The sequence below is a fragment of the Pristis pectinata genome, chromosome 10, assembly GCF_009764475.1.
Source record: "Pristis pectinata isolate sPriPec2 chromosome 10, sPriPec2.1.pri, whole genome shotgun sequence".
NCBI lineage: Eukaryota > Metazoa > Chordata > Chondrichthyes > Rhinopristiformes > Pristidae > Pristis > Pristis pectinata.
This window is the reverse complement of record NC_067414.1, coordinates 87,988,896-88,007,701: the sequence shown is the minus strand read 5'-3', so window position 1 is coordinate 88,007,701 and position 18,806 is coordinate 87,988,896. Positions and strand designations below refer to the sequence as shown.

The 18,806-nt window shown below is 41.8% G+C and overlaps 1 protein-coding gene and 1 long non-coding RNA gene across 7 annotated transcripts in view; one reads left to right on the top strand and one right to left on the bottom strand.

Moving 5' to 3' along the window:
• The window catches only part of LOC127574874 (uncharacterized), a 460,663-nt gene that overhangs the window by 337,316 nt on the left and 104,541 nt on the right, over window positions 1-18,806 (top strand). The window lies entirely within an intron of this gene.
• LOC127574873 (bcl-2-like protein 11) overlaps window positions 12,689-18,806 on the bottom strand; it is a 53,222-nt gene continuing 47,104 nt past the window's right edge. For all 5 annotated transcript variants that reach the window (XM_052024333.1, XM_052024334.1, XM_052024330.1 and 2 more), the window contains one exon: window positions 12,689-16,075. In XM_052024333.1, coding sequence (XP_051880293.1) covers window positions 15,986-16,075 — 90 coding nt within the window. In that variant the 3' untranslated portion in view covers window positions 12,689-15,985. The remainder of the gene's footprint in view (window positions 16,076-18,806) is intronic.

The window sequence follows — 18,806 nt, the reverse complement described above, 5'->3', positions numbered from 1 at the left end:
TCTTCCAGTGAATTTGGAGGATTTTGTGGAAACATTGGTGGTATTTTTGTAGTGTCCTGAGATGCCTGCTGTAGTTAGTCCAGGACCTGTCAGTTTCCTGTCTCAGGTCAGGATCCCCAGCATTGAGGACCTATTTAAAAACAGTCAGCTAAGTTGGGCTGGCTATGCTATTTTCATGTCTGACATTGCACTCCTGAACAAGCCACCTTATACTGAACTGTCATAGGAAGAATCTACCAGACAGACAGAGGAAAAGATTCAAGGATGTGCACAAAGCTTCCTTGACGTGCAACATCCCCAACGACTCCTGGGAATCTCCGGCCATGACCATCAAAGTGGCGTAGGAGCATTTGAGGTGGTACTGAGAACCCCGAGGCCATGTGGTGGGAGCAAACACAAGCTGTGCAGAAGAATGTAGAAGAAGGGGACATTGGTGTATGGTTGGAACTGTGATGTGGAGAATTTTCTATATGCAGAAGGTTGTAGACGTGTGGAATTCTCTGTTTCAGTGGGTTGCAGATGCACAGGTCATTGAGTGTATGCAGTGCTAAGATAATAGATTGTCAACACTTTGGGAATTGGGGAGACACAAGAGACTGCAGATACTGCAATCTGAAGCAACAAACAGTCTCCAGTCCTGATGCAAGGTTTCGACTCGAAACATCGACAATTCCTCTCCCCTCACAGATGCTGCTCGACCCACTGAATTCCTTCAGCAGGTTGTTTGTTGCTGGGGAACTGGGGGTTGGGTGGGAAAGTGGACAAGGCACAGGAATCAGACGTATTGAATGCATGATTAGGATCAAGAGTCCAATAGCTCACACTTATGTTTCTTATGCTTCTGTGTGCCTTGACAGGAGCTTTAAAGAAAAGGGAACAATGTCCTATAAAACAATGCCATGGGACCCTGGTTGAGGATGGCAGAGTGGGTAGTGGTTAGTGCCACTGCTGCACAGTTTCAGTGATCCTGATTCAATCCTGATCTCTGGTTCTGTCCTTCTGGTGTTTGCTCCTTCTCCCTGTGATGGTTTTTCTTTCCCCTGGGTGCTCCTGTTTTCTCCCACATCCCAAAGGTGTGCTGGTAGGTTCATTGGCTGCTGTAAATTACCCCAGTGAAGGTGGGTGGCAGCAAGATCTAAGGGGAGATGATGGGTATGTGAGAGAGAATAGGTTACAGAGAAATGACTTGGGGTAATGGGATTGTTCTGAGAGCTGGCATTGATTCAGTGGGCCAAATGGCCTCTTTTACGTCATTAAAAGAAAACATAGAAAATAAATTATTGAACTATTTTAGGCCATGAAATTCACCAGCACAATAATCTTTCAATAAAGCAAGGAACTATATATCTAGAAATGTCTATCTTCTATCTTGCTAGAAATCTGAACTTTGTTCTCCAGCACCTTTGGCGTTCCGTACCTCACAGTTCCAGCATTAACATTCCTTGCTCACATTGATCTTCCTTTACTTGCACCTCTTCAAGACCGATCAGTAATAAATCAATAACACCAGCCCCGCTCAGCAGGCACCACCACTAGTCGTGTCATTCGATCTCTCTCAGTCCTCACTCTGCCACAGAGATTCCCTTTGTTGTCAACACCCTTCCCCCTCCCTGCAATTTAAAACATGTTTGATTTCTATCGTTTCCTTGTTCCAATGAAAGGTCATCAGCCTGAAATATTAGCTCTGTTTCCTTCGCCACAGATGCCACCTGACCTGCTAACTATTTCCAGCATTTTTTGTTTCTAGTTCTTTCAGTAACACTTTTTATTTGTTTGGGGTGGGGGGAGGGGGGAAGGATTGGTTTTGGTTTATTATTGACAGATTACTGAGACACAGTGAAAAGTTTGAGTGCCATCCAGACAGAGCATTCCGTACATAAGTACATTCAGGTAGTGAAAAGGAAAACAGAATGCAGAATATAGTGTCACAGTTACAGAGAAAATGCAGTGCAGGTAGACAAATAAAGTGCAAGGTCCACGACAAGTTAGACTGAGGGGTGAAGAGTTCATCTTTTAGCATATGAGAGGTCAATTCAAGAGTCTGACGACAACAGGATAGAATCTGTCCTTGAGCCTGGTGTACATGCTCTCAGGCTTTTGTATCTTCTGCCTGACAGGAGAGGGGAGAAGAGACAATGACCAGGGTGGGAGGTTGCTTTGATTATGTTGGTTGCTTTCCTCAGGCAGCAGGAAGTGTAGACGGAGTCAATGGAGGGGAGGCTGGTAAGTGTGATGGTCTGAGCTGCATTCACAACTCTGCAACTTCTTGCGGTCTTGGGCAGAGCAGTTGCCGTACCAACCTGTGATGCATCCAGATAGGATGCTTTCTATGGTGCATATGTAAAAATCAGTAAGAGTCATCAGGGACATGCCAAAATTCCTTGGCCTTCTGAGGAAATAGAAGTGTTGGTTTGGAGAGGACCGCTGGCCTGGAAGATCCTGGCTGATTCTAACAAGTGCCTTTGGAATTCTCTTCATCAAAGGCCAGTGAAGCAGAGACTTCAAATAATTTTGAGGCAGATACTTGATAGGTAAGGGAATGAAAGCCTATGCGCAGAAAGGGATGAGGGGTTGAGATTATAATCAGATAAACCATGACTTTATTGAATGGCAGAGCAGGCTCGAGGGACCAAATGGCCCAATCCTGCACCAAATTCATATGTTCATCTGCTTAAAAGCCATCAGTTCATTGGTGCTGATTCCATGTGGTCCAATCATCAGCCTTTGGTCTGCTGCGCAGATGGAACTGGGGAGGGGAGGGGAGGGGGGCTGCTGCAGAAGACGGATACTTGTGACTGGTGGCAGGATACCTGACATTGACTTTCATCACTGACCGCTGATGGTCACAGACTGACTGAACGTAGTGGAAGTGAAATCCCTTTCAGTTCTGTTAAAGACTGAGGTGCCTTTGACGTGACGTGTTGTGGAACAGCGGTCAAATCCAATCAGTAGAAAGCTGAAATGCCAATAAAGTGGTATACTCTCTCCTCCTCTTGGCCTCTAGTGTAAATCAGCTCTTTATGAATACAAAGCTTCAATGACTTCCCTTATGCACAGTGGTGGCAAGCTGCAAGACACTGTGACCGTGGAATGATCCGGCATGGAAAAAGATCCTTTGTCCTGCTGAGTCCACACTGACCATCAACCACCCATTCACACTGACCCTACGCTAATCCCATTTTATTCTCCCCACATTCTCATCAGGTGCCCCTGCCCCCGATTCTACCACTCACCAACACACTCAGGGCAATTTACACTGACCAATTAACTTACCAGCCTGCAAGTCTTTGGGATGTGGGAGGAAGTTGGAGCACACCAGAGCTCAGGATTGAACCCTGGGTCACTGGAGCTCTACTGGCTGAGCCACTGTGTAAGCCCTCTGGCTCCATTGCAGAAGGAGCCTGATGTATGAAAGTTCATGGCCATGTTCACCTTGAGAGACACTGGCAATGTGTTTCTTGGCCTGCTCTGCAGTTGTTATGCCTGCAGCAGGTGGTGAATTTCATTGACCAGCTCTCGTGCACTGTTCTTTGCTGAGGTTTAGAAGGAGTGACTGAGGATCTTTAAGCTGCTTGATTTCATCATTGAGGATAGAGGCGAGATGGATTACTCTGAACGTGAGGAGAGAATCCATTGTTATTTTTCATTGTTGCTTTGCTGTAACAGATTGTTGACAGAATTTGGTCTCTCCTGCAATAAAAACAAAATACTGGAAACACTCAACAGGTCAGGCAGCATCTGTGGAAAGAGAAATAGTTCACCAGGACCTGAAATGTTAACTGTTTATCTTGCTGTTGAGTGTTTTCAATGTTTTCTGTTTATATTTCAGATTTGCAGCATCTGCAGTTTTTTCAAATCTTCACTGTTTGAAGTTCAAGTTATTGTCATTGGCACACATTCCCAGGGGATAAATGCCATAAGAATTAGCTTTTTGCAGCAGCAGCAGCACAGTAATAAGTTAACATAAACTTAAATTAACATAAGTTATACATAGCTCAGCTGTTTGAGGGACTGGGTAGACGATGCACTGCAAACAACTCGATGAGGCTTCTGTGACAGCTTTTCCAAAGCTATCAGAAGGACAAGAGTGGCTGGTTTATGCGAACACCACAACTTGCAAGTTCCCCTCCGAGTCCCACACAGTGTCCTGACTTGAACATTCATCTCCAACTCATTGTTGTCAGGTTAAAATACAATGTAATGGTATTGGGGGAATAGCTCCAGTATATGTGGGCTACATCAGTTTAAGGAAGCAGCAAATATGTTCTCAAGGGCAATAGGAGATGGGCAATAAATATTGGCCTTGTCAGCAAGCCACCTTCTATGAATCAATAATCAATAACCTTCTGTGATGAGTGGTAGTTGTCAGCTTGTACAGTAGTTGCTTTGCTACAGTTGGCTTCAGCCTTCCCCAGTTAGGCTATGGTGTACATTTAGAAGTCCAATTCTTGACAGTATCCAGTCGTCCCTAGACGTACTTCAGAATAGTATGGGGACAGAGACAAGTGTCCTCCAAACCCCTCCCTCCCTGTGCTTCAGTAGCTTCCCAGCATGCTTGCAAATGATAACAACTTGGGCAACATTTTGCAACTCTAGAATTGTACCCAAGAATAAGCCAACATCTTCATCAGATGAAGAGAGGAAAATGATGAGGAAAGGTTTGTCAGGATTACATGGAGTTTGATTAAAACAAAGTGTTGGAAGTTGACAGATCCTATGTACTGCAGTAGTGCAGAAATTATGAGCTGATCGGAAACGTCCAGTGTGTGTGTGTCTCTCTCTGTAGGTAAATTTGTCAGGAACTCTATATTTTCTTTTCTATAATGTGGGGTAGACTTGAAAAGGATAAAGGAAAGTGGAGGTGTTTCCTGTGAAAATAACCAAATGTCTGAGAGATTTCCATATCTCTGTAGTCTTTCTGAATGCGGAAGTGAAGCCCAAATGTGCAAGACTGTGTGTGAGATGTTGACAAGAATTTGTCCAGTGATGGGTTTACATGACACTTTATTGGGGTATCAAGTCAGAATAGTAGCATTTCAATGAGTAAGACTGAGTGCAAATTAGGAAGTGGCTATTTAAAGCAATCTTTACACATAGTTAAATAGAAACAGATTTTGATGGTAGCGATTTGCTGACACACTCACCTTTGTTTGACTTCCTGGCCTCTTGTTTGGTAAGCTGGTCACAGCTCCAGAACCTTTGGCCAATATTGTTTCATTCCTCTTTTTCTCATCTTCATTTGATGAAGAGACATGAACTTGCCCAAATTTCTACTATTTGCAAGCATGTTAAGCAGTGACTAAATCACAGGGAGGGTGAGGATTGGCAGGCAGTATATCACAGCTGCCCCATTTCCAAAATGCATCTACTGCCTACAGGAATTACTGGACACAGCCCTGAGTTGGATTCCTGAATGAATGCCGTCACCTAACTGAGGAAGGTCGGAGATAACGGTAGCAAAGCATCTGCTGCCAACTCAGCGCAAAGGTTGTTCCTCATTCTTTATTCATGGGAAGGCCAGCATTCATGCCCATCCCAGATGGTACTTGGAAGTGTGTTCTTATGTCTTAATTGTGTTAAAAAATTAACTTTGATAACCATGGAATCAGTCCCTTCCAAAGAGTCCACTCATATGCACCTTCAGAACTTGCAAACAATGCCCAACTGGTGAGGTATCAGAGAGTAGCTGTCGCTGACGTAACCCGTATTATTTGCAAACTAGAATGTTCACTATATCAAAAAAAATGTTGGAGGGTGGAGCGGTCCCAACAGCTACTTGGTTATAGACAGAGTGACACATTGATGTTAATACTTCCCACTGGTTATTCTGGGAGAGTGTGGAGTTGCTGGAGGATATTTTTTCACTGGGCCGTCTCATTTTGCCAAAGCACACCCTGCAAAATAGTCATACAGCACAGAAACAGGTTCTTCAGCCCACCATGTCCATGCCAACCATTAAGAACCCAAATATATTAATTGCATTTATCAGCACTTGATCTGCAGCCTTCTATCCCTTGGTGATTCAAGTGCTTATCTAGATAATTCTTAAATGTTCTGAGAATACCTGCCTCCACCAACTTTCAGGCAGTACATTCCAGATTCCAACCAACCTCTGGGTAAGTTCCTTCTCTGATCCCGTCTAAACCTAAACACGCTCTCTGGTCTTAGACACCTCTGCTACGGGGGGTTTCCAACTACCCTATCTATGCCACTCATAATTTTGTACACCTTTATCAGATTCCCACCCTCCCTCCTTCAGCCTCTTCCTTTCCAAGAAGAACAATCCTTGCCTATCCAACCTGTCCTCATAACTGAAACACACCATCCCAAGTAGCATCCTGCTCAATCTCCCCTGCACCCTGTCCCGTGCAGTCACGTCCTTCCTACTTATTATGGTGCGTTGTGCAGACACCTGGGGTCTCTACTTGTAAAAGGTACAACTGTTTATAGAATCTTTATGAGCTTTCCTTTGGTAGTGAGCATCAGTGAAAAGTTGAGCAAGAAGTGGGTGAAATTGATTTTTGGAACATGTTGGTGTAGAAAGTAGATTGATTGGAAGCACACCAAAACGGAAATTAAAAGATTTTATTATTTACAGGAACTCTCGTTATAATAGCAGTGTCTAGTGTTCAAAAATTACGATAGCATTTGGTTTGAGTTTACAACTGTAGAAGTTCTGAATGCACTGACAACAGATAAGTATTAAGTACAAAGTGAAAAAGGTGTACAAAGGGCAACTCCAGTTTCTCACCATCTTTAATTTCCATTCACACAACTCATTCTTCGTGACGTTGTCGCTTCATGGAACTATTTATATGTTTTCCACTTGTTCCAGGTTAATTAGCTTTATCCAAATTAGGATCGAGTAACAGATTAGTGTTTGTAATTCCTGTTCATCCCAAGAGGGAGATTATATCATGAGATTCTGATGAGTGATTATCTCATCATGAAACTTGCATCTCAAACTAGAGGTGCAAACTGTTTTGGCTCAACTCTTTGAGAATCTCGGTCATCGCTCTTAATGAGACAAGACTGGGCAAACAAATCATAGCGATGCTTGTCAGAGAAGGATGCAAATTACATTGAGGAATCATGAGGTGAAATGAGATGTGCATAAATAAAAGTAGAGACATGACTTCTACTAGATTTGAAGTAGATATGTGCACAGAGATATTTAACTCTTTCACTCCCTATCCTGCACTTACATGGACAGTCAAGGTGAAACTAAGCCCCATATGACAACTGATGTCAGGGAGGAAAATTCAGCATAGTAAATAAACCTTGCGCTGTGCAGTGTTCTTTTGATTCAGCAGCAAAATGGAGTGCAGTATTGCCTGGGAACTGAAGCATCAAACACCAATTTTTCAGATCCATGTGGATATTAGTGCTGTATGTGCATGGATCTCCTGAAAACAAAGCCGCTCTATGGCATTTTGCAAAGGGTCCATGTAGTTCCCATAGAGAGCTATCTACAGGGTTAGCAGCTGCTGTGTCATTGCCGTGTTGACCATCTTCTAGGTTTTCAGACCTTAAAGAGCCTTTCCCCCCCCCCCCCCCCCCCCCCGTAGCCACAAAGCAACTGCAGAAAAGCTTGTCATAGAACTGAGGTGAAAACGTGGGGGAGGGTGTGAAAGAGCAATCTCCAGTGTGTGTAGCCACTTCTCATGCAATATAGTACCATGGTACTGCGAGTGGTCCCACACCATTGTGAGGTACAGGCTGATCAGTCTTTTGGGTTGATTTGGATTGTCACGTGTACAGTGAAAAGCTTTTGTTTGCATGACATCAGAGCAAATCATACCATATGGAAGTACATTGAGGAAGAAAAAAGAATGCAGAATGCATTGTTGTAGTTACTTGTGCAGTGCAGGCAGACAAATAAAGTGCAAGGGCCACGACAAGGTAGATAAGGAGATCGAATCTGGCAGACATCATGGCACCTTGCAGTGAGGGGCAGAAAATAGACCATTAAGGGAACACACAATGATGTTTGTGGTTATGTATAGAGCAATGTGAAATGAGTCTGGAGGATGATCTGAGTTTTAAACCAGTATCACGTCAGGCACCCTTTAGTTCATGTCTATTTGCTGATCTGCTGCAGATTTGCTCGTTTTATTTTGTGTTCAATAAATGAAAGTTGTAGCTGGCACTTTAATGCACCAATTAACTTTGGTAATCACAGAAATGGCTGCTGTGTAAGTGATGACGGCGTTATCTGTGCAACAGATGCCAGAAAAATGTCAGTTGCACTAAATGGGTTTCAAGTACAGAAGCCCCCAGACCAATTTCCCAATGGGTCCTGCTGAACGAAATGATCACTAGCAAGATCTAACAGGTGGAAAACTACTTTATGCACAATAAATAAGGGTCCAGTTTCAAGGCAAACACTCCTCTTCCTTGCTATGCTGCAGTTTGAATCCTTCCCTAGTGTAAAGCTGCTTTCACGTTATGTAATGCCTGCTCCGGTGACTCCGCTTGTTTAGTGTAAGCAGCAGTCCCTGGGATCAGGGAGGCAGCCAGGAAACCTTGCTAAGTCAATGGACACCAAGTCATAGCAGAAGAGTTAAGGATGGTCAAAGGCCAGGCTTTAACGAGGTAGTTGAAAGGAGTGAAAGGGGAAGGTGGAAATATTCAGGTATGTAGGCAGTTTCAGAGGACCATGTTCCTCTTGTGCCCCAAAAGAAAATGTTTTTAAATAAAAGTCACAGAGCCATGCAAAAAGGCCATTACCAGCCACTTCTTTCAGTTATCCAGTTAATCCCACTCCTCTCTAATTATTTATCCAGTTCCCTTTTGAAAATGACTACTGCATTTGCTTCCACTATCATATCAAACATCTCCTAACTTTTTTATTTACTCTTGGACCCTTTTGGTTTTGACCTCCCCTCTCAAGTGTCTTCTTAAGCACAGCTGCTCCAAGGAGAATAAACTAGTCTATCCACATCTTAAGATCCTTGTCTTGATACTAGTCTAGTATTTGTCTTGATACTTGTCTTAATACTAGTCTAGTATTTTGCACCTTTGCTTTAAGGCCTTGTCATCCTCTCTCGAGTGTGCTGCTCAGAAATTCAATATTTTCTTACAATATAGGAGACCATTCTGGCTCATTGAGGCTATGCCAGCACACAGAGTAACCCCATTGCCCACTAATTTTTCCTGCAGCCTGTTCTCCTCACATTCCCATCAACTCCCTGCTAGATTCTACCACCCAGCTACACACTAGGGGTAAATTCTAGTGGGCAATGTGTGTGGGATGTAGGAGGAAACCAGAGCACCCTGGCAAACCAAGGAAGTCCCAGGGAAAACACGTAAGCTGCACCGACAGCACCAGGGATCAGGATTGAACCTGGGTCGCTAGAGCTCGCAGGTGGAGACTCAGTGTTAGAGCTGTGTTACCAGGCTGCCCAAAGGCTGCTCTAGCTACGCCTTAATTAATGGTTTACCAACCTTGAGCACAATTTCCTTGCTTTTATCTCCTCTGCCCTTCTTTATTGTGATTATCTGCTCATTATAAAACCCTCTGAGTCCCTGTTCTTGCACCTCCTTGATAATTGTTTGTGTTGTAGATTTCATTCTACTTAAAATAAGAATACTATTATGAAGGTAATTGGGATTCTTGGCAGAATACAGAAGCAAGGAAGCTTCCGTGTTATCTGATGTTTCTCACTACATAGGAGGTCTTTTGGCTCATCAAGTCTATGCTGGCTCTCAGAGCATTCCCATTTAAGATGTGGAGAGACTGGTTATTCTCCTTGGGGCAGGAATGCTTTAGGAGCAATTAGAGGGGGGGGAGTTCAAAATCCAATTCCTCCACTTATTTCCCTACAACCTATTCTTACATGCCAATCAACTTCTCTTTGATTCTCTGCCCATCCCCCACCTCCACAAGGGCTAACTTACATTTTCCAATTAACCGACCAACCAGCATGTTTTTAGCATGTGCGATGACAGCAGAGCACAGAGGCAAAACCCACAGGATCACAGGGAGAACATGCAAACTCCTCATTCACAAGCAGAGGTAAGGATTGAACCCAGATCAGTGGAGCTGTGAGGCAGCAGCGCTACCAGTTAGAGTTATGCTAAACACATATAAAGCACTTGCTGGGACTCCAGGTGGAGTATGGTATCCTACTTGGGCACTTCACGGAGACATCAAGATGTCAAGTGGGGTGCAGATGAATCATAAATGTTGGCTTCCATCAAGCATGTGAATAAGGAAGACTAATTATTGCATAAGACTCCACTAATTCATGCAGCAATTGCAAATGTCAAGCCTAATATTAGAATCTCTTGCAAAACAAAATAACAGGAACTAATAATGAAAAGCAGTAGAAAATATTGAATCTGACACTGGTGGGTAATTCAGAGTTGGTGTTGGACCACATTGAATCATAATAGTCCTTGTGTTGGCAGTGTTCCCATAGGGGTTCTAGTTAGGAGATTTCAGGGACCGCTTGGGATCATGCTTAGAAAATCCTGAGTTAGAAGCAACTTAAATTATGGCAATATCTCAAAGGTCAAAAAAAAGGTAACGCTTCACCCAGCTCCTCTTCCATAGAAACTAATGGTAACCCCAAAAAATAAAGCTGCTGCCTGAATCTTCTCTTTTTTTCTTCACAGTGGATCAGGCACATCTAAACCTTTGGGCTTGGAGGACCATTTTCAGTTCAGAGCAGAAAGTAGACAAAATTATGGCTTGCACTTCCATGTACATGATGTACTAGTGCAGGAAAGCTACCGAGGTTTAGTGACATCAAGCAGCCTACACTGCTGGTTTGTGAAGTCTGGTGAAAACTTGAGCAGAAAATTGAAACCTGCTTTGGTGTTAGAGGACTCTACATTATCTGGGCTACTGCTGGAGAATCTGAAGCATTGCTCTTTCTCTAGATGCCTCCTTTAAATACCCCTCATTGCCAATGTCCTCAACTACCTCTCACCCCCCCCCCCCCCACAAACCATCTCCCTGATGTTTACTTTATGACTACCTGGTGAATCCACAGGTATCTGCCATTTAAATGAGCTCCTCTTAAATCCTGACATTCCCCATCCTAATTATTTTCCAACATTCACCCTCTCACCATACTATCCTCTTCCATCCTGCATATAATCACTGTATTGTTGGCGATGGCAGCATCCTGTTCCATGGACCACAGAGGAATATTGAAGTCTATCAGAGCCCCAAGGTCAGAGACCCCATAAGCCAAAATTTGAATGTCTCTGCAATAAGGTTCCCCTCTCAGGTACTCACCAACTGATTCACAGAATTTCATCTGAGATCCTTGCAAGTTGTCCATTCACTGATGTTCTCCATCAAACAGTTGAATTGTTAAGATTATCACAGCCCAAGTTAGATTATTAGTCAGTTGAGCTTGGGTAAGCCAATATGTGGACATCTATTATTGACCACAATGCTCCAAGTGGCGTCAGAAGGAAAAAAATTTGAGACGGTTCCCTGTCCACTGGGTAAACCATGCGTTAGGTTAGAACTGTGTTCTATTGTGATATTCCTGCAAATGACTAGCGTTCATTGCTGAGGCTCCCTGACTGAGAATAATTTGCATTTATGGAGACACAGAATACTGCAATGTGAAGCAACAAATTAAACTGCATGTTCTTCCAGCAGTCTGTAACTTACATTTATATAATGCAGTTTCCTAAGCTCAGTTAAATAAAAGTGATTATGAACAATGTTACTTGGATGAGGCTTGGAAATACTCAGAAATCATGAAACTCTGCAGCAAAATAAAGGCCCGATTGTCTCTTAGGGAAGGGAGAAAAACTAGAGGTTGGAAAATGGCTTCTTCAGCAGCATCTCCTACAGTGTAGTGGCAGGGTAAAGGGCAGCAGATGTATGGGGGACCTGACCAGCTACCAGGGATGCAACATTCCTACTTGGCATTCATTTATTACTGGAATTTCCTATCCCCCAGCTCTGGGGTAGGAGCTTCACCACAACAACTGGGACAACACATGGTGAAGGTCACAATCACTTTCTCAAGAACAAATAGGAAATTTGGCCTTTACTGCAACACCGTAGCCTCAGCATGAATATGGAAATTGCAGCTTCTGGCTTAAAAGGACACAAAAGTAACATTTGTGAGATAGTTGCAAAAAAATCAAGTTGCTGATAAAGTACAGAAGGGAATAGTCTTTGGTACAAGGTGGACGTGGATTAGACCTTCTGGAATATGGATCCAGAAAACTAGACTTCTGTCTGCAAGAACCAAAAATCAGGCAACTAAAGTTTGTGGGGGGTTTGTATTTTCTAATGCAATTGCCAACATAGAAGTATTGCCCATTTCAGAACTGGAGCTGTGTGAAACAATTAAAGCTGTTTGTTGTAAAACATAAAATACTGGAATTTTGGAGCAGGTCAAGCAGCATTTGTGGCCTTTCACGACAATGGCCTTTCATCAGGACAAAATTATCTACAGGAGGACTGCAGAGACATTTTTATGCTCAGCTTCTCAAGGTACACACATCCTGAGTGCATATGACTGGGACAAAATATACCCAAAATGAACTATAGTTTTGATCTTTATCCATGTGATCATGAAAATTAGGCATAGAGCTGGGGAATTATTCAGCACAGCGATAACTTGAGACTGCAAGATGCTAAATACACTCTCGATGAGGTGCATTATTCTTATAAACAGTTTATTCTGAATTTATTCCTCCAGGGCATTATCAAAATTAGAACTTTGTTGCTTGTGCAAGTGCAACAGTACACAACCTACATACAAGAAGAAAACACTGTACTGCAAAAAATGCATCAACTGAATACTTGGAGCAAATCCCAATTGCATTCTTTAGTAAAACCACAATATAATGCATTCAAAAACATTGATTTGGAACCGAAAGTACTTTCCACCCACACAGAAGAAATTTAACCCAATTCAGTTTCAAGCTGTAATATTTTTGTTTCCCTTTGCAGTTTAAAATAGTTTCTGTATAGGCAATCTGGAGATATTAAAGGTTATGCACCTTAAAATAAACAGAAATAAAACTCACATGATGTCTGCAATAAAAAGTACATTGGGTCACAAGTTTTGCACCACAATTATCCAGTTCCCAACTTAGCATTTTAAAGCTTTTTAAAATATTAATAATGAATAATGGCTTTGTTCAAAAACACATTGAAACCCATTTTCAAGTAAATAACACATGGATGACAGTGTTCCACTTGAACAATGCGATGTGGAGACAACTGTCCATGAAATAAAAAACCTACTCAAGGGCCAACAGATTCTTTTACACATCCATTCATCTTTTGGAAGGAAATGTCTTCTGAGATGATCCCTTCTTCTTTAGGTATTGAAAGTGTTGCGTGTAATTTAGATTGTTGATTGATGGTTAAGATCTAGGAACAGCTTCTTTTATCCATTGAATTTATCTTAACAAAAACCTGAGTGGAATTCCAGGAGGAGCATAACAAAGTTCCATACAAGAGGTTATCAGCAAACATGATTCTGCACAGAATTGGCAGTGGTGCTCAGCCTTGGTATGGGATTTGGTTGCAACCTAACAGTCTGAATGAAAATAAACCATAGGTATTGTGATGGGAAGTAATAAGCACTGTCCCTAGAGATCTGGATCCTCAACCTCCATGAAGGAGGGCAGCTCACCCAATTTGTAGAGATCATTGATTGAAATGGAATAGTGAGGAGAGATATGGATCAGGAAATTAAAAGTGGGGCAAGTACACATTGAGCAAGTGCCCAGTAATACAGTAAAGTCAGTCAAATACAATGTCAAGTTCTCTGAACCCAAGAAAGATGTGTATGTGTGTAAATTGGTTTATTATTGTCACATGTACTGAGGTACAGTGAAAAGCTTGTTTTGCATTCCATCCATACAGACCATTTCATTACAACAGTGCATTGAGGTAGTACAAGGGAAAATAACAAAATGCAGAATAAAGTCTTACGGTTACAGAGAAAGTGCAGTGCAGGTAGGCAATAAGATATATTTTCTAAAGTGAGATGAAACTAGGAACTGCAGAACATTAAGAAAATCAGTGGACAGGACACAAAAGTGTATCTTTAAGGCTAATGGAATTCCAAAAGGGCTAGAAGATCAAAGGAAGTGTGTTACGGTCAGAACCCCTGCCCCCTTCAATGCCACATTCAGTATCTGTTATCACACAACAGGAAGGATATGACCACCTTGATGTGCTTAAGCTGCTGCAAGCTTAGTGGCTTGAGTTAAGAAGCATGATATATAAATGGGTTGAGGATCAAAGGTTGAGGTACGGGCTAGAAACGTTTAAAAGGATTTAATGGGATTGATGCACAGAAACTGCATCATCTGCTGCGAGAACAGGGGAGCATAATAATTACAGCCAAATGAGAAACTAGGAATCTCTTTCAGTAGCAGAATTTGCTAGTCTCTCCCTGCAAGTACAGGGGCTGCTGGGGCTGTCAAGGCTGAGATTGATGATTTTTTTTTAAATTGGTGAGGATTACAAAACAGTAGGCAGAAAAAAAACAAGTGCTAGTGCATATTAGTCAATGATTAAACAGCAGGGCAATCAAATGGCACGCAATTCTTCTGATGAAAGGTCATCGACCTTAAACAGCAGTTTTGTTCTTCCTCTCTCTGCAGATGTTGTCTGACCTGCTGAGTGTTTCCAAAATTTTGTTTCTATTTTAGCTTTCCAGCATCTGCACACTTTTTGTTTTCGGATTACAACTCTTCTTGCAGTGTTAAATTTTTAGAATATAGGAAAAAATATAGAAAATATTGTGGATTTGTAGCTGAACAAAAAGAGAACTTTGATCCAAAATAGAAATTAGAAACATGTTATTGTGATTAGTAGTTCTTGGTCCATTCATGTATTTTTCCCTCCAACCTGTCTGTAGTGTCTTGATTAAGCTACATTTCCAATGACTACTGAATACCTCTGAACCTTGCTCTGGTAGCTAGTGTTGTCCACCAGTGGGCTAATAAACTACAGGGAAGATTAAACGCAAGCCAAAGCTATGTAGAAACTTTAGTTTTTCAACAAATTTATTATAAGAAAAAAATCTGACCAAAATAACAAACTTTCAAAGATGTAAAATATTCCTGCAAGTATGTACAACAGTATTGCACAGTTAAGAATGTCAATTCCCCTTCAGTATTTGGCAAGTCATCAGTGCAAGGAAGGAAAATGAAATTAAAATGCAGGGCAAAAAGACAAATATGTTTTAGCATGTTGTGGGGTGGGGGAAAGCCAGGGATAGGGAATTTCTTTAACATTTACACTGGATCATCCAACACAATGTATGAAAACGCTACAAGAAGTGAACAAATTAAATAATAAGCAGAAATAAAATGCCATGAAAGTAAAAACTGCAGACAGAGTGCATTCTGGCTCAGTCTGGCAACGGATTACAGAGAAGCGGTGCGGTAGGAATGTGAAGGAGAAAAGAGGGAATGGGGAAAACAATCTAGAAAAACATGAGATGTTCTATATCTAATAAATAGTCAGTTCAAAATAACTTACAACCAATACATTTCTAGGCATCTTAAGACTGGATCATTTTCAGTTATATAAAAAAGGGCGTGTTATAAAAACAATTCAGATTGTATTTGGTTATTTTAGGGGAAACGTACGGCTGTTCATGATATTTGTTGGCTCAGGTTCCAATAACCGCAGGAAACATTTGTGGAATACAATGCATGGGCTCAAAATTAATCCACCACTGAGCCCTTCTGACAACATCACCTGACGAAAAGGTCCATGCCGGTCGATGCCTTCCATTGAACTGCGGTATAATGACATGGAATGAGGGTGATTCAGCCATTGAGTTCATGTATGTCCCATCAGAATACCGCACTTTTGATGCCAGTACGTATGCAAGACAAAGAAAGCTTTAATTTCTGTCAGGTGAGAAGCAAGCATTGAAACTGCCAAAACCTTCAGTCATCTGTCTAGTTTTGAGTAATAAAGCTACATATTGGCTGGTGTACTTCTGGAAAGTAAAACTGAAGCGGGAATCAATCATACCCCGTTGATCCTTTGCCTGAACAGTGTGCTTATCCAGTGCAAAAGACGTCTGATCTGGTTATTCGGTGGTCTCTGGTTTCTTGCCTGCAATCACAAGAGATTTAAAGATTTTTTTTTAAATACAAGACTTCTGAAGACATGACCCAGCCACCACAATTCCTCCACCCCACCTCAAAAGGAGTATTCAATTTACCAATAGTTTCTTAAGTATTCCCAGTTCTTTTCCATATGACCAGTGTATAGCCATCAAGCTTATTTAGCATTTTGAAAGTATATTAACAAGAATTAGAAGCAGCAGTAAGTTGAATGGTCACGTGATCCTGCTTTACCATTCAGTAATGTGGCTACTCCTGTGCCTCTTTCACTCAGCCACCCAGTCCCCAAATCCCTCAATTCCCCTATTTTGCAGAAATCTATTGATGCCAACTTAGAAAGCACTCAATGACCATGCATTCACCGATGTACAAGGTGAGAGAATTTCAATTCCTTGTGAAGAAATTTCCCATTATTTCAGTCCTAAATAAACAACCCTTCCAAGGCCATGCTCCTTAGTTCTAGATTCCCCAGCAGAAGGAACAGCTTGCTGCTTGCTACCCTGTTGCTCCCTTTCACAATCCCACGTTTCAATGAAGCCACCTCAGAAGAATGACGTTACCAATGGGCACATTCCAGTCTTAAGCTAATACATTTGTGGCTTAATTTTGGTACGATGCATTTTAGTTATATATGGTCTCCTTCAATTCAAAATTGTTTCCACCTATAGCAACGGCAGCATACATGTAAATATGCATTGTCGGAAAAGTCTCTTATTTCCAAGTTAATTTGGTTTCATATAGTGCTTTTCACACCAGATGTCCTAAAAATGATCCACGGCTAATTAGTTTACTTTTGAAGTGCAATCCTTGTCATGAAGGCAAAAGCAGTTGGCAATTAGTGTACAGCATGGTACTACAAACAGGAAATTACGGACTGACCCATTCTTAGTAAAGTGGTTCGAGGGGTAAATGAAGGTTAATTTAAGCAATTTAACTTTTCATGTCCGTCTCAACAGATCAAGCCGGTTGAGGCATCAAAACACCCACTAGACAGCACTTCAAACAATGCAGAGCCATCTCTTTGGACGATTAGTTTCAGCTCAAATTAAATGTTCAGTTCCTAAAATAGACCGATTCAAATACAAGTATGACCACAGCTGGGACTTGCAGAGTAAAAATCTTCAAATGTAATGTGACTATCTTATTCAAGGGAATCTAGCACAAAAACAATTTAACAACTCTTGCCATGCTCTTTGCAGAAACTCTAAAGAACATGGAGTACAAAATCAAATACCAAAGAATGTCTACATACAAAATGCACCATTGATATGAAATAATTTACATCTACTTAGTTTCACTTAATTTGGAATTCAGCAGTCTCATGTTAAAAGTTAAGGTTTTGTCAGATGAGCTTACTTTAAGTATTTATTGCATCTCACAGTATCACAGGAGGTTGGGATCAAGTTGGTAGCTGGCCACTGTGGCAACAATTCTGGGAAGGGGCAATGCTCATCCATTCCTCCTGTTGCTTGCTCACCAACACCATCAATCTTGTACAACCAACTTCCTTGCAACGCACCAATCCAATAATTGCACCTCAGCAGCTTCCAGCTGTGCTCTCAGACAACCCCTTTACCATGTACATAGAAATTTTCATTGCCAAGTTCAGGTTATAGTTTGGTCACCCAAAACAGATTTTCTTTAAACATGCTGCCCTCAAAATGTATTCCCTTTTTGTCCAGATATAAAAATACTACGGTGCCAAAATCTTTGAGCAAATGGCAGATCCATGCATTTAACATGCAAAATATGTGAACATAAATCTCAGGAGTAAGTGCTCAGGGAAACTTCTGAACTGTGGGGAGAAGATAGTTTTGGCAGACTTATAATGCTGTCAGTCCTAGGTGGTATATGGTTTGCAAAGGTATGCTAGTCTAGACTGCTGTGAACCAAAGCTTGGAAGTTACTAAGTAGCTGAGTAGTAGACCACTACATTCAACAGTCTGTGAGATCTTGAGGGAAGAAATATTTCTCTCAGCCTCGGTTATAAATCATAAACAGCTAGGAAAAAGCAAGAGAGGAATAAATGGCTTAGAATTTCAGGTGTGTGACATGTTCTTCTTGCAATATTACATTCTTGAACATTAATGTCTACCCCATCCCTAACTCAAAAATTCAACCCAGCACTGGTCACGATCCTGACATGATTTCTGGTCCAGCAGAGCTCTGGATGACATAACTTCATATGCACTCTGAACTCCTGTGGTGAAAATTAAACAGACCGACCACTGCCAGGCATTTCCAGGACCACCAGGTTTTCAAAATGCAGCAGGAGACCATGAGGGTAAGCCCCAAACTCATATACTCAAGGGATATCGCAACACAACACAAAACCCTCCACACCCACCGATCTCTGCTCCACCCCAAACCTCTGCTCTTCCACCTCCCCAACCACAGACCAATTACCCAACTTTCCTCATCAACACCATCCCATCCCTTTCCAGGTCACCATCTTGCCCACTGAGACACCGTATGTGTTTTTATATATACAGAAGTCCCTCGTGCTTATCATATAATCCTTTCAGGTTCTGCCAACATTTCCAATATTTATTTCGGTTTTCACTTTGCTGTGATGCTCACGTTGAAAGTCTAATTCTGGTGCAGGGGAATGGCCTGTCTCTTCAGAGAAGCTGTTATCGAGGAGATAGCTTATAGTGCTTGGGTTCCTTGCTGCATGGGTACGATGGGTGTTGTGTTAAGCGTTCAAATGTGTAGACTGA